The sequence below is a fragment of the Apodemus sylvaticus genome, chromosome 1 (assembly GCF_947179515.1).
Source record: "Apodemus sylvaticus chromosome 1, mApoSyl1.1, whole genome shotgun sequence".
NCBI classification, from domain to species: Eukaryota; Metazoa; Chordata; class Mammalia; order Rodentia; family Muridae; genus Apodemus; species Apodemus sylvaticus.
Window position 1 is genome coordinate 188,614,300 of NC_067472.1, and position 21,458 is coordinate 188,635,757.

At 51.5% G+C, this 21,458-nt stretch overlaps 1 protein-coding gene across 1 annotated transcript; it reads left to right on the forward strand.

The window, feature by feature from the left end:
• The first annotated feature begins 4,782 nt into the window (after positions 1–4,782).
• LOC127673071 (cytochrome P450 2S1) lies at positions 4,783–19,825 on the forward strand. The gene is given in 11 exon segments (XM_052168619.1): positions 4,783–5,250; positions 6,539–6,593; positions 6,596–6,640; positions 6,643–6,702; positions 10,195–10,344; positions 12,190–12,350; positions 12,438–12,617; positions 13,812–13,953; positions 16,262–16,449; positions 18,251–18,392; positions 18,534–19,825. Coding segments are annotated over 11 exon segments (1,497 nt in total). The 5' UTR covers positions 4,783–5,073; the 3' UTR covers positions 18,731–19,825.
• Positions 19,826–21,458: the final 1,633 nt, after the last annotated feature.

The following is a 21,458-nucleotide window of genomic DNA, read 5'->3' on the forward strand; positions in this document are numbered from 1 at the left end:
CTCTGGTCCTTTTTAAGGGACTTATGCAGGCAGACATGGTGGCACACACCTTTGATCCTGAAATTCATGAGTCAAGGGTAGGAAGATCTCTGAGCTCAAGATCTGCCTGATCGTTACATAGTGAGTTCTAGGACAGCAAGGACTACATAGAGAGACTCTGCCTCAATAGATAGATAGATGATAGATAGATAGATAGATAGATAGATAGATAGATAGATAGATAGATAGATAGATAGAGTACTTGTGTGAGAAACCGGCGTGTAGAGTGGGGAGAGGCATGACCTGGTCAATCCAGTCAGCCCAAGCCTTCAGCCCTCGGTGCTCATTTGGGGAATAACAAAGAGGGATGAGGGTTCTCATCTGTTCTTCCTGTCATCAAGGACAGTCAAGGAATGGCTGCCTTGGGGGTCCCAGGCCTGTCTGACCAGTTTCTGCTGCCTGGTCACACCATTTCCCACTTCTGAAGAAGTAACCCTAAAATCTTGAGGAGCCATATCAGGGACCAGAGCATCAAACACTTTCAGCCAGGACAGGACCAAGGGCAATTTTGGCTTATGGCTGAGGATATGAACGGTGGGAGGCCCCCGCCATGTCTGACCAGCTACTATCTCCTGAACTCCTTCATTAATTTCTTGTACATTGGCAATTTTATCTTTTTTTTTTTTTTTTTTTTGAGACAGGGTTTCTCTGTGTAGCCCTGGCTGTCCTGGAACTCACTCTGTAGACCAAACTGGCCTCAAACTCAGAAATCCACCTGCCTCTGCCTCCCTAGTGCTGGGATTAAAAGCGTGTGTCACCACTTCCCGGCCTCAAATAAGTATACTGTAGCAGGGTGTCAGATCTCATTACAGATGGTTGTGAGCCACCATGTGGTTGCTGGGATTTGAATTCAGGACCTTTGGAAAAGCAGTCTGTGCTCTATACCACTGAGCCATCTCTCCAGCCCTATCATTTCTCTTCTTAGCTGCTTCTAAATTCCAATTGAAGTAGACTCTCAACTCACCATCTCTCCTTTCACTCTGGCTTAGTCGCAGGGATATCAAAGATTCCCCCACTGAGGAAAACACAAAGCCCCATTATCTTTAGTTCAGTCTCCACATTTTCCCAAATATTTGCAAGTTATTCTACCTGTCAAACAAAGCCATCTGGTAGACCAGATGGCAGTTTTCCTTGAATGCTTTCTCCTACCTTACAATTCTTGTTCTGTTCAGTTTATGCTTTTCAAACAGGGTCTCAAGTAGCCCCCAGACTGACCCTACACCTCCTATTCAAGAACATCCTTGAACTCCAGTCTTCTTACCTTCCAAGTGCTGTATTGCATACAGACAAGCCATCCTTGAAGGTATGCATTCCATCTTAATGGCCTTTGCTCCTGAAAATTCCAACAGTCTATGTTAACTAAAGGCTTATGCTCAAGACATAAGGGCTCATGGGAGTTGTTCACTCAGGTTCTACCCCGGGGTCAGTCCTTCCATTGGGTCTGATGTTCACGGTACATGTGCATGGACATGTAAAAGGACTCCGGGTACTGAGTAGTCATCCTTATGCGTTCCTTTCTACGTAAGCCAAGAAAAGAACTTCTGACCCAGGAAGTCAGGTTTTGGTTCAGGTGGTTTTAGTTTGTTTTTTTTTCTTTCTTTCTTTTCAGTTCTTTTTCTTTTTCTTTTCTTTTTTTTAACATTTATTTGTATTGGGGGATGGGACTTACACGTGCCACAGCATTTGTGTGGAGGTCAGAGCATAAATTGCTGAAGTCAGTTTTCTCTTCCACCTTGTGCATCCCCAGGATTGAACTCAGGTCATCAGGCTTGGCAGCAAGCACCTTTACCTGCTGCTGCCATTTTGCCAGCCCAAAGCCTCAGTGGGAGGTCACCACACTTCAGAGTTCCTTCTGATACCCAGGGCCTCTTATCTTCAGGCATCTTTACAATCAGCCCTCAGAATTTCTAAACTAAACAGGGCAAAGTTTCAACGAAGATGAGCAAGAGGTCAGGGAAATGAAGCTAGAAAAGTAGAGTGCTAGCAACACAAGTCCTGAAAGAACACATCGAAGCAGTAATAGAATGCCCAGCACAACAACTAGCTTAGGATAAACCAACAAGCCACCAACCAAAACAAAAGGCAGGCAGGGTGTGGGGCAGGGTGGGCTCCTGGAAGGACTCACCATCACCCACGAGGCTGGTGCGCTGGCACCTGGTGCCAGTCCCGATGACTCCTCAAGTGATCATCTCTGAGGTCCCACACCACAGTTGTTGGTCCAATGAAAGCCACTTTTGTGCCAACTGAAAGCTTCCATGACTGGAAGCAGGGATTCGGGCTGTCCCTAATGGCCTGTTCCACTATGGAGGAGGTGACTTGAACTTTTTATAGTCACAAAACAAAAGAAGCCACGAATCACTACATTTACCAAATACATCAGCGGAGCTTTGGGGTCGGTGGCCGCCAGCGGTCTAGCAAGTTCAGCAGTGCATTTGAAAATTGTACCTAAGAGTCGCAGAGATGTGAACTCAGACAAAACTAGTAGATGAACTGAAGATAGGCTCGTGTAATTCTGACTCATGGTGTGCAACATCCGGATGTCTCTTCACAACCTAAAGCTGCAGTTCAAGTGTCAGCAACTCAGATATGGCTTCTTCGGGGGACTTGGGTTCATGCCACTTCCCTAGAACAGGAAGAAAACAGTGGTTTGGTTTTTTTGTTTTGCTTTTTTGCTTTGTTTTGTTTTGTTTTTCTGAACTGTGAAATACTGTCCCACAAGAGCCACCCCCACGTCCCTAGAGCACTCACAATGTCCTGATCAGAGCAGAGACTTAGTCCTCGGTATAGCAGATCAAGACAGCACCTTGACAGGTGCCAGGCAGGACAGTGCTAGGGATACTGCAAGGGGCCAAACCAGTAGCCCTCTGCATCTGATGCTGCCTTATCCCTCTCAGTACTTCCCGAGTCCCTGACCTCACCCTCATTTGCATGTGGCTATAAAGAACCCAGAACTCCTCTAGATATCTCACAGCCACATCCTCAGAAAGAAGAAAATAGTCTTGTTTCTAGTGAGCGCTCTCTGACAGAGGGGTTGGGGTTGTTAGCTGAGAGGCAGAGCTTGCATAGCTCTAAGGAGACCAGGGATGTGGGGGCTGGAGAGATGGCTCAGTGGTTAAGAGCACTGACTGCTCTTCCAGAGGTCCTGAGTTCAATTCCCAGCAACCACATGGTGGCTCACAACCATCTGTAATGAGATCTGATGCCCTCTTCTGGTGTCTGAACAGCTACATTGTACTCATATATATAAAATAAATAAACAAGTCAAAAAATATTTAAGAGAGAGAGAGAGAGAGAGAGAGAGAGCAGGGATTTGATCCCTAACACTGCAAAAAGGAGCCACCTCTAAGTCAGTGGTTCTTAACACGTGGGTCACGACCCCTTTGGGGTCGCATATCAGATATTTACATTATGATTCATAAAGTAACAAAGTTACACTTATGAAATAGCAATGAAATAACTTTATGGTTGGGAGGTGTCACCACAACATGAGGAACTGTATTAATGGGTTGCAGCGTTAGGAAGGTTGAGAACCACTGCTCTGATCGATCAAAGAATGGAGCCGGGCTGTCCAGAAGGCTTGGAAGTTACGGGCACTGGCTGCTCTTCCCAAGATGTTGAGCTCAATTTACAGCAACCATATGGTGGCTCATAACCATCTATAATGACATCTAGTGTCCTTGGGATCTAGGAAAGAAGGGGTTCATGAGGCCCCCCCCCAAGACTCCAAGAGAGGGGGGGTCCTTTTCAGTAGTGTGGCCTGAGAATAAGGAGTTCAGGCTCCGGTGAACAGTCTCTCAACTGAGACTCTGTAAGGAACCCTAATGAAACTCATCTGGTCATCAAAATTCATTAACTAATTAAATAGGAAAAGCGAAGGCCTCAGAGATAGGAAAACGAAACTGGTTGAGCATTATGAATATGAATATGAAAAGTATATTGTATGTGCATGAAAATGCCGGAATGAAACTATATATATTATATATATAATTATCCTAATAAAAATAAATTAGGGCTGGGAGATGGCCCAGTGGGTAAGCACGTCCATATGAGGACTGGAATTTATAGCCCGAGAATCCTTGTAAGGAAGACGGGGGACCTCTGGGGCAAACCCGTCAGCTAGAGGAGGGATTCCAGAGAGAATCTGCCTAGATAAATACAAAGGAATGCAGGATGTCAACTCTACCTGCCTGCCAATGCACGTGCAGGAGCACCCGCACACACATGTGAACCCACGCACGGAATATACACGAATATAACAGAAATAACAGATATACGGCTCAAAACCTTTTTGTTTTTCATTTAAAGAACAAGTTCTTTTCATCCCACCGGTGAACAGTGGAGGCAGGAGGATTAAGAAATTCAAGGTCATGCTTAAGCTACCCGGAGAGTTCCAGGCCAGCCCGAGCTACCCAGAGAGTTCCAGGCCAGCCTGAGCTACCTACGACCCCGTTTCAAAACAACAAAAGAATGATTCAACCAATACAGACTGACCTAAGTCAGATAGCAATGTCACGGAGCCTTGTAATGCTCCGTGTAATGTAAAGGAGGGACAACCTAACGTCAAGTCCCTCCTAGTTGGTGGAGGTAGGATGCGGGAGGAAAGTGCCTCCAAGACACCCGCACAGGCACGCATGCACGCACACCAAGATAAACAGAGGGAGGCAGGAGCTGAGGAGAGCCAGGCGGGGTCACCGCCCCGCGAGGTGTGGCTGCTGCAGCCAGTCAAGGTCTCCGGCTCCCAGGTTCCTCTTGTTTGCTTACTATGCCCCACCTGGGGCCCAAGGTACTGTCCCCGCCCTCTGAACCCTGGGAAAACCTAGGTGACCTGGGAGATCTATTCGTGCGATGGCGTGGGACTTCTGGCGACTGCGGGCCGGAGACGGAGAAATAGGGGTGCGGGGAGCGAAGCCTTACAGGAGGCTGCCCCGCCCCACTCCTCTAGATTTCCTTGAGGAGGGAACCGCCCCGTTCCCGCCCCTAACTAGTCCGGCCGCAAGAAGCTCCTAGGAGGTGCAGACCCGCCGACCTGCAGAGATGGAGGCAGCCAGCACCTGGGCGCTGCTGCTGGCCCTGCTGCTGCTGCTGCTGCTGGCTCTGACGCTGCCCAGGACCCCGGCCCGAGGCCACTTACCCCCGGGGCCCACGCCGCTGCCGTTGCTGGGGAACCTCCTGCAGCTGCGTCCCGGGGCGCTGTACTCGGGGCTCTTGCGGGTGAGGGGACGCAAGGACATCCTAACCAGGGGATATGCGCGGGGGCGGGGAGCCTTCTAAGTGCCGGAGCAGATGAGTCTTGGGCTATCTTAGAAAGGAGGCAGAAGCGGGAGTTCTGAGGGCAAGGAGACTATGAATGCCTTGAGCTGGGGACACGAACAAGTCGACCTGGGCTGGGCAAGGGTATCCAGGTTGGGATGGTCAGAGCTCAGCCAGCCTTGGAAGTGGGATCCAGGGCTCAGAAAGAAAGAAGGGAATGTCCTGAAAGGGGGCCAAAGCCGGGAGGGACACAGCTCGCAGAGACCTAGGAAGAAATGAGACCAGGACCCAGAAGGGTAGGGGTCCCAGGTCGCAGGGACCCACAGAAGGCTGGAAGTTAGTGAGCCAGAACCAAAGCTGCAAAGCGGACATTCTCTAGAGAAGAGGGTAGCGGGCGAGCTCGTCGTCCCCACCAGCACCCGCTGGAAGGGAAGCATCTGGAAGCTGGAGGGGGCTGAGCACAGAGCATCCCGGGCTGAAGGAATCTGCCTCAGAGACTCCCAGAGTGGGAGGATGGGTGTAGCTCTGGTAGGAGGGAGCTAGGAGTTCCTGCCACCGGGTGGGAGGATGGGGAGGCAGCCCCAACTTGCTAGGGGTAGTGGGGGGGGGGGGATGAAGTTCTCCATTCAAAAATATTCTGAGGGACTTTTAAGGACAGAACGGAGGAGTGGGCGTCTAAGGGAGACATGGGACACATGCTTCTTGGTACTTGCTGTGGGGTTTAAGTGTTTAGTAGAGGTCGGAATGAGTAGGCAGATATTGGGCAGAGGGGGATTATGGGAAACCCAAGCTGGTTGTGGGTGGTCCCAAGATCAGAGGTTAAAGCCTAGAAGGGAGTGAGAGGGAAAGCAAAGGGGCGTGTTTAAGAAGCACCCGCTCAACATGGCAACATGGCGGAGGTGATGCACACCTTAATCCCAGTGCTCTAGAGGCAGAGGAAATATGTGAGTTCGCAGCCAACCTGGTCTACAGAGCAAGTTCCAGGACAGCCAGAGCTACACAAAGAAACCTTGTCTTGAGAAGAAAAAAAAAAAAAAGAGTGGGGGTGGGGGTGGGCTGGGGTGGAGCTCCCACTCCACACTCCTGTGCAAAAAGAGAGCAACTTCCCAAAGGGATACTTTTGCTTGGGGTAGGGGGCAGACCAGTTCCTGATACAGGGGGCAAAAGCCACACCCCATGGTTTAGAACTAATACAGGCTGCCTAAAAGAGGCAGCTCCCTGGGACTGTCTTCTCCTTCTCTGCCCCTAGCTAAGTAAGAAGTATGGGCCCGTGTTCACGGTGTACCTGGGCCCCCGGCGCCGCGTGGTGTCCTGGTTGGACATGAGGCTGTAAGAGAAGCCTTGGGAGGTCAGGCGAGGAATTCAGCGGGCGTGGAACCTTAGCAACGCTGGACAAGACCTTTGATGGTCACGGTGAGTCAGGAGTCATGAGGGCAAATGGGCTGGGGCTGCTGGGGCCTGCCCCACTTTAGGTATGGAGTTTTTTGTACAGGTGACTGAGTGCCTATCATTCTAGGAAATGCACTACATAGTGAGTTCAAGGTTAGCATGGGCTACATAGGACAAGACAGTGTGACCGTGTCTTGAAAATGCCAGAACTAGGATTAGTGGTAGGGCATGCGTAGAACCCACCAGTGATGGTTGCTGGCCTTGTACAGTGGAAAGTGCTTACCTAGAATCCGCCAGTGAGGGCTGGGGGCGCAGCTCAGTGGTAGAGCTCCTGCCTAGAATCCACCAGTGAGGGGCTGGGGGCGCAGCTCAGTGGTAGAGCCCTGCCTAGAAATCCCCCAGTGAGGGGCTGGGGGCGTGGCTCAGTGGTAGAGCCCTGCCTAGAATCCCCCAGGGAGGGGCTGGGGGCGTGGCTCAGTGGTAGAGCCCCTGCCTAGAATCCCCCAGTGAGGGGCCGGAGGCGTGGCTCAGTGGTAGAGCATCTGCCTAGAATCCCCCAGTGAGGGGCTGGGGGCGTGGCTCAGTGGTAGAGCCCTGCCTAGAATCCCCCAGGGAGGGGCTGGGGATGTGGCTCAGTGGTAGAGCCCCTGCCTAGAATCCCCAGTGAGGGGCTGGGGGCGTGGCTCAGTGGTAGAGCCCTGCCTAGAATCCCTCCCCACCTCCTTTCAGTCAGGGGCTAGGGGTATGGCTCAACAGAGTATTTTCTTAGACTTTACCAATGAAGGGCCAACCTTTACCTAGCTTGTGTAATGCTGTGGATTCCATGCCCAAGCCAAAAGAGAGAGAAGAGGGCCAGGGGTCCCCAAACCATAGAAACAATTCTTTATGTTAAGATGGAAAGCATGCATAGCATGTGTGGAGTCCTAGCTTCAATCTCCAGTACCACCAGAAAGTCTGGCAGCACAGTGGTGACTAAGACAGTGCTGCCTACTTGCCCTAGAGAACCCAGACAGGCCTGTCATCAGACAGTAACCGCTCCGAGGAATCGCCCAGGATGGGAGGAGCAAGTTAACATGGGGGCGGGCGGGGGGATCTAGGATTCTAGGAATCCACAGGCGGTGTCAGGCGCAGCCTATGCTCTGAGCGGAAAAAAGGATGTCCAGGCTGCGGTTCTTGGGCCAGAAGGGAAGTTGTATCCAGGCAGATGGACTGGCATGTGCGCATGGGGAGGAAGGAGAAGGAATCTCTTCAGCTCACCGGCTCCCTGTGCCTGGCCCTGTCCTAGGTACTGAGGGCACACAGATTTCCAAAGCAGATGCAATGTCTTCTCCCTGGGAAAGACTATGTTGAAACTACAGAGTGAGGAGATAGAATTCTAAAATGAGGACGGCCCTGAGAGCACGGCCCTGAGAGCAGGGCCACAGTGTGTCGGGAGAGATGCTGAGCTGGAGTGGGGTTGGCAGGGAGTCAGGCTTCTCAGAGGAGGTGATATCTGGGCTGCCACACAACGGGGGAATGGCGTTCCTCGAAGCTGCGGAAGCAGCTGAGAGTGGTGGCTCAGGCCTTTGGTCCAAGTACTCGACAGACTGTGTCAGGAGAATTGCTAGGAGCTCAGGCCAGCCTAGGCTACAACACAGCAAGAACCTCTCAAAACAAAATCATAAATATTTAAAAACAAAAGGATGGGGGCAGGGGAGATAGCTCAGCAGTTAAGAACATTTGCTGAAGAGTGGCTGGAGAGATGGCTCAGCCGTTAAGAGCACCGACTGGTCTTCCAGAGGTCCTGAGTTCAAATTCCAGCAACCACATGGTGGCTCACAACCATCTGGAATGGGATCTGGTGCCCTCTTCTGGTGTGTCTGAAGAGAGCTATAATGGTACTCCTATACATAAAGCAAATAAATAAATCTTAAAAAAAAAAATAAAAGAAAAACATTTGCTGTTCTTACAGAGAACCTGAGCCTTGTTCCCAGCACACCTTGGGCAGCTCACAATAGCTTGGACTCCAGCTTCAAGGGATCTGACATCCTCTTGGCCTCTCCAGGCATTTGTACACGTGTGAGCATACACAAACACACACAGAAAACAGAAATAAAAATAAAGTAAATCTTTTTTGGGTTTTTTTGGGGTTTTTTTTTGGGGGGGGGGTCTGAGACAGGGTTTCTCTGTGTAGCCCTGGCTGTCCTGAAACTCATTCTGTAGACCAGGCTGTCCTCAAACTCAGAAATCTGCCTGCCTCTACCTCCCAAGTGCTGGGATTAAAGGCGTGCGCCACCACAGCCCAGCCTAAATCTTTTAAAATAAGTAAAACAGTAGGCAGCATCTAGTGATGTACTTAAGTGGTAGAGCCCCTGCCTAGAATCCCCCAATGAGGGGCTGGGGGCGTGGCTCAGTGGTAGAGCCCCTGCCTAGAATCCCCCAGTGAGGGGCTGGGGGCGTGGCTCAGTGGTAGAGCCCCGCCTAGAATCCCCCAGTGAGGGGCTGGGGGCGTGGCTCAGTGGTAGAGCCCCTGCCTAGAATCCCCCAGTGGGGCTGGGGAGGGGCTCAGTGGTAGAGCCCCGCCTAGAATCCCCCAGGGAGGGGCTGGGGAGGGGCATGACTCACAGGTAAGAGACCTTAACATGTGCAGAGCCGTAGGTTCATGTCCACCAACCCCTGAAGGAATGGAGGGGTGCGAGCATGAGGAAACAGCAAGGGTCCAGTGGGGGTGGAGGATCGTGAAGCCTTTGAGGAAACAAGAGAAGTCATAGTAGATGATTAATAAAGCTAGAAGTCAGCATGGCTCTGGTCACCCAGCAGGCCTGTGAGTCACAGCAGAGCAGCTGGGCTCTGGTTTTTGGAGATCTAAGCATTTCCACAGGGAAAGGCCGTGAAGTGAATAAAGCCCAGAGAAGGGACTGGACAGACCAGGACCAGGGCTGAGGAGGGAGAGAAATGGGATTTGTCAGAGAAAAGAGCCTGAGAGGGCCAGGGCGCTGATGAATGGCCAAGGGGTGGGGGTAGGCGGAGGTAGGGAGAGGAAAGATCTACAAGCCAGTTTCAGACATGGGAGGAGCCTAGGACAGCTCCCCACTGCCACTACAAGCCAGCTGTCACCCCGCAGCACTGAGCTCAGCAGGGAGGTCTGTGCTAAGGCATGAAAGACCATGTGACTTTAGCCATCTTGCTTTCTGTTCATATTCTCACCTTGGCTCGTCAGGGCCCCGGGGCGCTACCCCGGGATGGGCAGATGGAACAAAGAGGGGTAAGAAGGTGGTGGAGGGTTAGCCACGCATTCAGGAGGCTACCTCTCCCGCTTAAGCTCAAAGGATAAAGAGCTAATTCAATTATGTACTCATAGAGCACCTATTGAGTCCTTATCTCACACACACACACACACTGACACACACACACACACACTCATGCTCACATGTGCACACGCCAGCTGCCAGGCTGGCACAGACCCAGGACAGGGCCCTGGGGCACCTCACTGAGGGGAAGGGACCAGTCCCTTCTTGAATCTAGTTTTCTACACAGGAGTTTTCTTTGCCAATGGGGAGCGGTGGAAACAGCTGAGGAAATTCACCCTGCTCGCTCTCCGGGATCTGGGCATGGGCAAGCGCGAAGGCGAGGAGCTGATCCAGGCGGAGGTGCAGAGTCTCGTGGAGGCTTTCCAGAAGACAGAAGGTCAGCGGGGTGGAGCCAGGGAACGCTTCCAGCCAGAGGAACAGGAACCGCCATCCCCTTTGTTCCCGGGTGGTGGCGAATCTGCCAAGGGGGGGTAAGGGGGGGAGGGGGAGCGGGGGGGGGGCCCGGCATGCTCTGCTCCTCACTGGTGCTGTCCATCATCCCTGGAGGTGCCACAACCACTGTCTCTGTCCCTGGGACATTGGTACCCTTGAGCAGGTTCTCTTTCTCCCTTCTTTCCTCTTTACCCCCTACCTACTTTGTCTTGTTTTGTCTAAGACAAGACAAGTTACTAGTTAGGCCAGTCTGGCCTGGAACTGGTGATTAATCCTTCTGCCTCAGTCTCCAAGTGTTAGGGTTGCCCATGTGAGCTACCATCTCTCTCTCTCTCTCTCTCTCTCTCTCTCTCTCTCTCTCTCTCTCTGTGTGTGTGTGTGTGTGTGTGTGTGTGTGTGTCTGTGTCTGTGTCTGTGTTAAATACTGTTTATCTGATATGATAAATAAACCACGGTATGTGCCCTTCAAGAGCAAAAACCAGCATCCTTGACATAGGGAATTGTAATTAAATCAGCATCGTCAAGAACAGACAGTTGCTTCCTGAGGTTTAGCCCCTGCCTGTAACAAGCCAGTGAACACAAACTAAAACACAGGTGGTCTCCTTACTTCCAAGACAGTGACAGAATATTCCCCGTGTTTAAACACGTCCATATGCCCAGGTATATACATCCAAGCGGAAACCATTCAGCGAGGTATGAGACACTTGCTTTGTATAAATAAAGCAGTAGACTTGTTTTGTAAGTCAGGGTTTCTCTGTGTAGCCCTGGCTGTCCTGGAACCCACTCGGTACACCAGGCTGGCCTCGAACTCAGAAATCCACCTGCCTCTGCCTCCCAAATGCTGGGATTAAAGGCGTGCACCACCGCTGCCCGGCTTCACTCATAGCCTTTTTAAGATAAGCTGTTCAGTCTGCCCTTTCTCCTTTCTTAATCCAGTGAACGTCCTTTTTGGCCCTGATATGTATTCTTTGAATTCTCCAGATCCTCCACTGGGCTGTGTCTCCCAGGTGCTCTGCTGTTCTCGTTGGCATCTGTGTAAGAGCGTCCATAGGCCTAAGCAGACTGTAGAGATTTGATCCCGTGTTATATTTACCTCCTTTTTCCACCACAGCCTGGCACTGGGCACACCTCTGAACAAAAATCCTCTGGCCTGTCTCAACATGGTCCATTTTTACTTTCAACTCCACAAATGTTACAATCCAAATACAGATGCCCTGTTCTCTCTCTTTGTTGTTGTTGTTGTTGTTGTTGGTGGTGGTGGTGGTGGTGGTGGTGGTGGTGTGTGTGTGTGTGTGTGTGTGTTGTTTTGTTTTTGCTTTTGGACTCATGGTCTCATTCTGTAACCCTGGTTGTTCTTGAACTCCCAGCAATCCTCTGTCTCAGCTTCTTAAGAGCCAGGAATGCACGTGTGAGCTGTCACACCTATTTCTAATTCTCCCTCTCCCTCTCTCTCTCCCTCTCCCTCTCCCTCTTTCTCTCCCTCTTCCTCTCCCTTTCCTTCTCCCTCCCCCTCCCCTCTCCTCCCTCTCCCCTACCCCTTTCCTCCCCCTCCCCCTTCCCACTATCCCCCTCCCCTCTCCTTTCCCCCCCCCCTTTCCACTACCCCCTGCCCCTACCCCCCTCCTCTCCCTCTCCCTCCCCCTCCCTCCCCCTCCCCTCTCCCTCTCCCTTCCCCTCTCCTCCCCATCTCCTCCCCCTTTCCTCCTCCTCCCCTCCCCCTCCTCCCTCCCCTCCCCTCCCCTTTACCCTCTCCCTCTCCCTCTCTCCCCTTGCCTTCTATGCCTCCCAGGACATCCATTCAACCCTTCCATGCTGCTGGCCCAGGCCACCTCTAATGTCGTCTGTTCCCTCATCTTTGGCATCCGTTTGCCCTATGAGGATAAAGAGTTCCAGGCTGTGATCCAGGCAGCAAGTGGCACCTTGTTGGGGATCAGCTCTCCATGGGGCCAGGTGAGTGATGGAAGCCTCCTTAAGCCTCGAAGCTTCCTGTCAGACACCCTGGGAACATTTGCCTGAGCCGTCTTCCTGCACCCACAGGCCTACGAGATGTTCTCCTGGCTACTGCAGCCCCTGCCGGGCCCACACGCACAGCTCCAGCACCACCTGGGCACCCTGGCTGCCTTCACTATCCAGCAGGTACAGAAACACCAGGGATGCTTCCACGCCTCAGGTCCTGCACGCGACATCGTCGACGCCTTCCTGCTAAAGATGGCGCAGGTGAGGAAACTTGGGAGAGGGAAGAGTCCCTCTTGAATGTGACTGACTACTTGGCCTGGCTGATAGTCTGTACTCCCAGTATATGCTGAGTCCTCGTCCCTGGGATGAGCTCGGGATGGGACTCTGGGGAGGATTAATTTGCTAGGGGAGGAGACCATCCCTTCTTGATTCTAGTCTGCCCTACAGAGCCGCCTTTAGGGACTGAGTGCTCCTGAGGATTTCTATGACCCTCTTCCCTTTTACTGTTGGTAGGATATGGTCTTATTCTGTAGCCTAGGCTGGCCTGCAGCTCACCCTGTGGCCTAGGCTGGCCTAGAACTCACCCTGTAGCCTAGGCTGGCCTGGAACTCACCCTGTGGCCTAGGCTGGCCTACAGCTCACCCTGTGGCCTAGGCTGGCCTGCAGCTCACCCTGTGGCCTAGGCTGGCCTGGAACTCACCCTGTGGCCTAGGCTGGCCTGGAACTCACCCTGTGGCCTAGGCTGGCCTGCAGCTCACCCTATGGCCTAGGCTGGCCTGGAACTTGCAGACATCCCCTTCTTCTGTCTCCTAAAGGCTAAACCTCCAGGCCTGGCTCCAGGCCTCTTTCTCTACCTCCATGTCTCTGTGCACAAGTAGGCAGAGCTGTCTAACAAGCAGGGAGCCCCGGACACCACCCCAGCACCACACGAGCTCACACTTGCCATCCCAGCCGAGGAGGCAGAGGCAGGAGGTCATCTTCATCTATAGAGCAAGTTTGAGGCCAGCCTGGACTACATGAGACCCTGTTTCAGAAACGGGAGTAATGACCAATGACTTAGGGATTTGCTACGAAGACTGACTATCTGTGATCCCTGGGACCCACACAGTGGACAATGCAGATAACGAGCTTCTCCGTTGTCCTCTGACCTTCACATATATGTCATGGCCCACACATGAAATTAAAAAAGAAGATCTTTTTTTTTTTAATCTTGAATCTCACCTGGCATGCCTTTAATCCCAGCACTCAGGAGGCAGAAGCAAGTGAATCTCTGTGACTTCAAGGCCAGCCTGGTCTACAGAGTAAGTTCCAGGACAACCAGGGATACACAGAGAAATCTTGTCTGGAAAATAATAATAATAATAATAATAATAATAATAAAGTTGAATCTAAATATCACTTAAATAACTGTTCCTCATTTCTCAACTTATCCCAAACATTTATCTCAATCCTCAGGAGAAACAAGACCCAGGTACAGAATTCACCGAGAAGAACTTGCTGATGACGGTCACATACCTGCTGTTTGCTGGGACGATGACCATCGGTGCCACCATCCGCTATACCCTCCTGCTCCTACTGCGATACCCTCAAGTCCAACGTAAGAAACTGTTCCTGCCAGGCAGGCCCCAGGAACCCAAGTGCGCTGCCAGGGGACAGAATGTGAAGGGAGATGAGAAGGAACAGGTTTAGGATTCGCCAAGCGGTGAGGGCTTCCGGAACTTCTCCTCACAGTCCCACAATCCAAGATGTAGTGAGAGGCAAGACAGGACCTGTCTGTGCCACTTTGTCACCTTTAGACAGTGCCTTGTCCCCAGTCATGGGGAGCCGTAGAAGGATGTTGATCAGGGAAGATATGATTTATTTATGCATCTATTTTTATTTGAGATAGGATCACACTTTACAGCCCAAGCTTTTTGTCTGTTTGGTTTGGTTTTGGGTTTTTTTTTTTGGTTTTTTCGAGACAGGATTTCTCTGTGTAGCCCTGGCTGTCCTGGAACTCACTCTGTCGACCAGGCTGGCCTCGAACTCAGAAATCCACCTGCCTCTGCCTCCCAAGTGCTGGGATTAAAGGCATGTGCCACCACTTCCCGGCTAGCCCAAGCTTTTTATTTAATTTTTTTAATTTATCCCCCACCCCCACCCTACAACAAGCCCGCTGCTCACTGTTTAGCCCAGGCTGATCTCTACCTAACTCAGCGTCCTGGCTTGGCTTCCCAGTTTACATCTGCATTTTAGAAAGTCTCTGAGCTTCCGTGACAGAATGAACTGTAGGAGACTGGAACTCAGTGATGGACTCTTGCACTGTCTCAGGAGACAGCGAGGGGCAGCCCAGAGCCCTGGCCTGGATCCACTGGTGAGAGGTAGGGACATGGCTCAGTGGTAGAGTGACTGCCTAGCAAGCACGAGGCTCTGGGTGACATTCCCAGTTAGCACCCTACAACACACACACACACACACACACACACACATGCGCACTCAGGAAGGTGAGCAGAAACCTAAAGGAAGAAGACAGGGCAAGACCAGGCTGTGGAGACAAGGGGATAGAAGCAGAATAGGCAGGTTGTGGAGAACAAGGAAGGGAAGCCTTGTCCAGGGGCCAGACTTGAGTTTCTAGCTGGGAAACTGCAGACAGTGGAGTTACCCTGAGCTAGAGACAGGAAGGATGAGGACAGAGTTGCATTCAAAGGGGGTATGAACATGGACTGTAGGTCCCGCCTGTAATGCTAGCGCTCAGGAAACCTAAGCGGAATGGTTGTCACAAGTTCAAGGCCAGCCTTTTCTACATAGTGAGTGAAGACCTTGGCTACATACCAAGGGCCTGTCATAAGAAAAGGGGGAGGGGAGAAATGTGGGGAGGAAGGGGTCACATATTAAAGTAACTTGAGCCTAGCCCCCTCCCCAAAAAAGGAGAAGAATCCAAACTTCACAAGATACTAGATCAGTCCTGAAATTTAAAAATTATAATCAGGGCTAGGGAGATGGCTCAGAGGGTAAGAGCACTTACTGCACAAGCATGGGGACCTGAGTTCAAATCTACACCATCCATGTTAAAAGCTTGGCACATCTGTACCTGTAACTCCAGCACTAGGAGAGGAGGGGCTGAGACGGGACACTGCTGGCTGCCAACCTAGCTCCAGGCTCGGCGATAGATGCTAGGGACAAGGTGGGTAGTAATGGAGCAGGACACAGACACCGTCCACAGGTGTGTGCACAGTGCACACCCCACCCCACACACAAGTAGCATCACCAACCAAGTGTGGTAGTGCAAACCTGTAGTCCCAGCATTTAGTAGTCTGTGAGTCTGAGGCCCCAACCTTGGTCACTCTAGCCTGGGTTATAGGCAAAACATAAAACAATCAAAGAGAGGTGATGGTCACAATCAGAGCAGAGGCTAGCCCTGAACCTGCAGTAAGTGAGGGAGGGCAGATGGATAACAGGCCAGGCTGGGAATGAACCACCCCCTCCCCCATCTTACTCCCACCCACCCCCAGGGAACTCAGTGTTTAACCTGACCTAATAGGCAGCACTTAGAGGCCCGGGGACATTACTGGACTCAGCTATGACTTTGGGTGAATGACTGAGGCCTGTCTAGAAAACAGCGACCAGTAACGGTGTCCACCTTTAATCCCAGCACTTGGGAGGCAGAGGAAGATGGACCTCTCTGAGTTCAAGGCCAGGCTGGTCTATGTAGTGATTTCCAGGACAGCCAGTCTCAACACCATCTTTTGTTAGGGAAGTTAAGACAAAATAGATACAGTATCCAACACAGGCTGACAAGACCCCAGGCCTACCTGCTCCTCTGCTGTTGCCAGCCCTGCCCCTTAAACCCTGCTGTACAAGATGAGGCTTCTGGGAGAAAGATCGCAGGGTCCACCCTTGACCTGCAACCCTTCTCTTGCATTCAGAGCGTGTTCGGGAGGAGCTGATCCAGGAGCTGGGCCCCGGCAGGGCTCCGAGTCTCAGCGATCGAGCTCGCCTCCCGTACACAGATGCTGTTTTGCACGAGGCACAGCGTCTCCTGGCATTGGTACCCATGGGAATGCCCCACGCCGTCACGAGGACCACTTGCTTCCGAGGATACACTCTGCCCAAGGTAGGTGTATGGCGTGGCCAGAGCAGTTATCTCGGGCCCCAGGACTTGCGTTTTGATGTCCCTGCCTCGGTCTGGATCCTCCACGCCCCCACCCTCCACCCACCCCTTTCTCTTCCGCCGCCGTTGAAAAACAGTTCAGAATAGAACCACCAGGGGGCGATATATTCCCAATCCTGAGATAGAAGTGGCGGCTCCTTCTGGAATCAAATCCTTAGGTTAGCCCTGTTGTTTTCTTAGCTGGAACTTGAACAAATGGCTTCATCTACTGAGCCTCAATATGCCCCTCTTCTAAATTAGGAATAATGATAGTCATTTGGGCTTGTAAGATAATGCTTGGAAAACATCTACCCAGCTCTTGAGGGAGGGTGGTTGCCCTGTGTGCATATAGAGGACAGAAACAGTGTCATACAGAACACCTTACTTGGTGTCAGCTACTGTTCCGGATGCTTTCTGTCAGTATTGGTTTCTTTCATCTCCAGAACAAGCCTACGTGAGCATCACACCCATTTTACAGATGGAAGACCTAAGATGCATGCACCCAGCCAGAGTGGGAAGATGAGATTTGAACCCAGAACCTATGGTTTAGTCACCTCAATCTGCCTTTCTGTTCTTTAATAACAACAGTCCCATGGTGCTTTTCCGGGGAGTTCTCTCGCAGCTCACACCGCCTGGGCCAGGCTCCCTAGCAAGTCCCGCTTTGCCCCTCTGCTCTGGTTGTGCCCCCTGCCTTCGCCCTCTACCGTAACAGCCCCGAGAACACACAAGCTCTCTCTGGCCGAGAGGCTGCAGCCCTCCCTGCCTGTCCCTTCTTGGACAGCCCTCCCACGCATGCTCTTGCCTTTTGCCTCCCTGGGACATTCCCCAGAGAGGTGGCTTCTTCATACAGCTACGACTTAATCTCGGGCTCACAACAGACTCCCAGGATCTCAAAGCAGTATAAAAATAACACACTTCGCCAGCCTCCCCCAGGGGTCCTTTGGCTTCTGCTTAAATTCTCTGAGCCTTGCTTTCTCCATCTTTTTTATATCACCCCCATAAGGTACTAGGAGCTGAGCCCAGGGGCCTCTTATACATTAAGCAAGTGTTCTATACATCCCTAGACACACCCCTTGTGGGGTTTGTTTGCTTTCCTTATGAAATAAGATCATGTTAAGTAGAGTGGGCTGGCCTTGAACTTGCAATCTTGCCTCCTTCCTGCCTCAGCCTCCGGGCTGGTGCCACCACAACAGGCTCTCTGTCTTTAAACTGGGCACACTATTATCTCCTTCCTGAGCCTTGCTCCAGAGACTCAAGGCGCGAGGGCGGGACTGAGGCCACCGTGTGAACCTGTTTCATACAAGGCAGCGAATGTGAATGCTGAAAGAAAACGCTTGCTTATCCCAGCGTGATGACAGACGCCTGCTATGCCAGCACTGGGAGAGGCTGAGGCAGGAGAATTGCTGCAAGTTCAAGGCTAGCCTGGGCTACATAATGAGACCTGGTCTAGAGAGAAAGTAGGAGCAAATGGGAGAAAAGAGAGAGAGTGAGAGGCGTAGTGCTGTGGCAGAGGACCCAAGTGTCCTTCTCAGCATCCATGGTGGGCGCTTCGCAGCTGCCTGTAACTCCAGCTCCAGGGGGACCAGATGCTACTGCACACACACACACACACACACACACACACAATCACACAATTAAAAATACTAAAATGAAAATCTCAATACAAATAAATCTTTTTTTAAAAAAATCTTAATTTTTAATCAAGTTATCTTAAAAGTATCAATGTAGAACACCCAACTGCGTGAGCTTTTACCTGTCTCCTCAGGGCACTGAGGTCTTTCCTCTGATTGCCTCCGTACTGCATGACCCTGCGGTTTTCCAGAACCCAGAAGAGTTCCATCCAGGCCGCTTCCTGGATGTCGATGGTCGGTTGAGAAAGCACGAAGCCTTCCTGCCTTACTCTTTAGGTATCTCCTGGGCTTTAGGGATAATCAGAGGGCACTGATTGGCCAGTGGTGTCAGCCGCAGTTGGGGAGACATTTTCCTGCACCCCAGGGTCTCTGTCGTCTCCCTGTGTGCCCGCGGCTGACTCCGTCCTTCCCTGCCAGGTAAGCGAGTCTGTCTGGGCGAAGGCCTGGCTCGGGCGGAGTTGTGGCTTTTCTTCACTGCCATCTTGCAAGCCTTCTCCCTGGAGACCCCGAGCCCACTGGGGGACTTGAGTCTGAAGCCAGCCATCAGCGGACTTTTCAACATTCCCCGGGACTTCCAGCTGCAGGTCTGGCCCACTGGCGACCAGTCCAGATGAAGGAAAGACGTTGGAAGGTGGGAGCCATCTGGGGCGAAACAGCCTCAAGGGTGTGTGTGTGAGGCAGGTCTCTTGGAAGCTACGTCACGTCACACACCACGCATCTGTGGAGACCGGGGACCACACCGCCGCTACACAACCGCACAACAACGGAAGCATGTGCTTTTTTTTTTTTTTTTTTTGGAGAGGGCCGTGACACAAGTCGATCTCAAACTTGTAATCCTCCTGCCTCAGCGTCCTGCGTGCTGGAATTACTACAGGTGTGCACCACCATGAGCTGCGTAGGCTTTCGGCCCACGTAATGTAATATAGGCTATCTGGAATTACAAGCATATAGCTAGATACCCACTGTCCACCACACAACTCTGTATGCTCGCAAACCCAATCCAGCTGCTGCCCACACAGACACACAAACGACCCAGCTGCATTCGGGACGCTTCCTCTCTCTCCCTGTCTAACACGCTCAGCACCACTGTTGCTGGGTCCCCGCCACAGAAAACAGCATGCCCCAGCTGGGGTCACGTCACAGCCAGAACGATGTTCCTGTCTACTCCCAAGGCTGACCTCACCACCATCCAGGCACATGAGTGGCTCAGTCGACGGCCACCAGCCAGTAGCCCACACAGCCAAACCATACGTGACAGTGTCTTGGCCCTTCCAAACTTCTTCCCACTGAGACATACCGTGACGACAAACTGTTCCCCAGCCGCCTCCACACCCTTGCCCCTCAAACATGCTCCTTCCAACAAACTTTCCCAACTATAAATGTTTCCTGGTCCGTAATTGTGCAAACAGACCTCGTGCTAATGAGGACCAGCGACCCAAAGAAAAAACTTTCCCAGCCATGCTTTATATAATCATGTTATCTGGGGGCCTGTTCCCAAACACATTCTGGTCTCAAGCTGCCTACAAGTCTTCATCGGAGAGCTGGGAATGCCTTCTTCCCCTGAAAGGACTAGCAGGGCTGCCTGCTGCAGGGGAGTGCCGCTGGCTGTCTCCAGCCCTCCTCCCCCTTATCAAGACAGAAGCCATAGCCGACCTCTTTGTGACTTGAAGGTCCCCATTTTGCAATAAAAGTTTGTTTCTGGCCCAGAACTGAACAGACCCTGTCTGCTTGTGTGAGTAAGGGGTGGGGATCAGGGAGCCCGCCCCTCCCCTGAGGCTGGGAGGGAGCAGAAAAACACGGTCACCACCCACCTCGGCCACCGCCCACCTCGCTGTTGACATCAGGCCCAGATGTGAAGGGGAGGGCAGGGAACGGACTGGGCTGGGGCTGTCTGCCACTGCATTTCGGGATGACTGGGACGTCGTCAGCCAACAACAGACCTGGCCTCTGGAAGGGCTCCGAATCTGAAAACAGATGCTGACACACAGGCACGAAGGGCACAGGCTGGCACCCGACCCTGGCTTCTACAACCAGGCTTCTCCTTATGGTTTTTCCCATCACTCCATTTTTTTTAAAGCAATCATCAACTCTATCAGCTGCCTGGAAGTGTAGCTCAGTGGTAGGCGCCTGCTTAACATACAGAGGGCAAAACAGTCCATCACCATTACCGACGGAAATAAAAAAATCAAATGAGCACTAACTGTCGCTGGGTCTATTTCACTTACCACTCTTTGTTCAGGTTATTGTTTTAAGAAAAATATTAGAAAATAATAGAACATGTGTGCCTTTTAGTTTAAGACAGGGCCTAAGACAAGCGGTGGTGGTACACGCCTTTAATCCCAGCACTTGGGAAGCAGAAGTAGGTAGATCTGTGTGAGTCTGAGGCCAGCCTGGTCTACAGATCAAGTTCTAGGACAGCCACGGCTACACAGAGAAACCATGTCATTTGATGGTTGTGAGCCACAGTGTGGTTGCTGGGATTTGAACTCAGGACCTCTGGAAGAGTAGTCGGTGCTCTCCAGTCCCGAAGCCATGTCATTTGAAAAACCTTTAAGAAATGAGGAGGAGGCAAAGAGTCTTATGTGTCCCAGGCTGACTTCTCTGTAAAGTTACGGCTAGCCTTGAACTTCTGATCCCCCTGCCTCTACATCTCAAGAGCCAGGATCACAGGTGTGCTCCACTATGCGGGTTTTGTTTTCTTTTCTTTTTTTTTTTTTTTTTTTTTTTTTTTTTTTTTTTTGAAACAAGGTTTCTCGGTATAGCCATGGCTGTCCTGGAACTCACTCTGTAGGCCAGGCTGACCTTGAACTCAGAAATCCACCTGCTTCTGCCTTCCAAGTGCTGGGATTAAAGGTGTGCACCTTTGGCTTACCATGTCCAGTTTTATATGATGCTGGTGGCCTCATCACATGCCAGGTAGGTTAGCACTACCAACCAAGTGACCTATAGACCTATACCCACCCAGAGCTGTATCATCATTTTAAAAGCTTTCGGAGGAACTGGTTTAAATTCGATAGAAGGGTATAATAATGGAATTAGAGAGTTCAAGGCCAGCCTGGTCTACAGAGTGAGTTCCAGGACATACAGCCAGGGCTACACAGAGAAACCCTGTCTGAAAAAAAAAAAAAAAGGAAAGGAAAGGAGAAAGAAAGGAAGGAAGAAAGGAAGGAAGGAATGGAATTAGATCCTACAAGCATTTCCTATCTGATTACACCTTGCCTAAGGGAGGATTTACTATTTTAGACAGTTAATCAGTTTCAAAGGAATAAATGTATAGGCTGGTATATAGTTCAGTGATAGAGCCCCTGCCTAGAATCCCCCAGTGAAGGGTTGGGGGTGTGG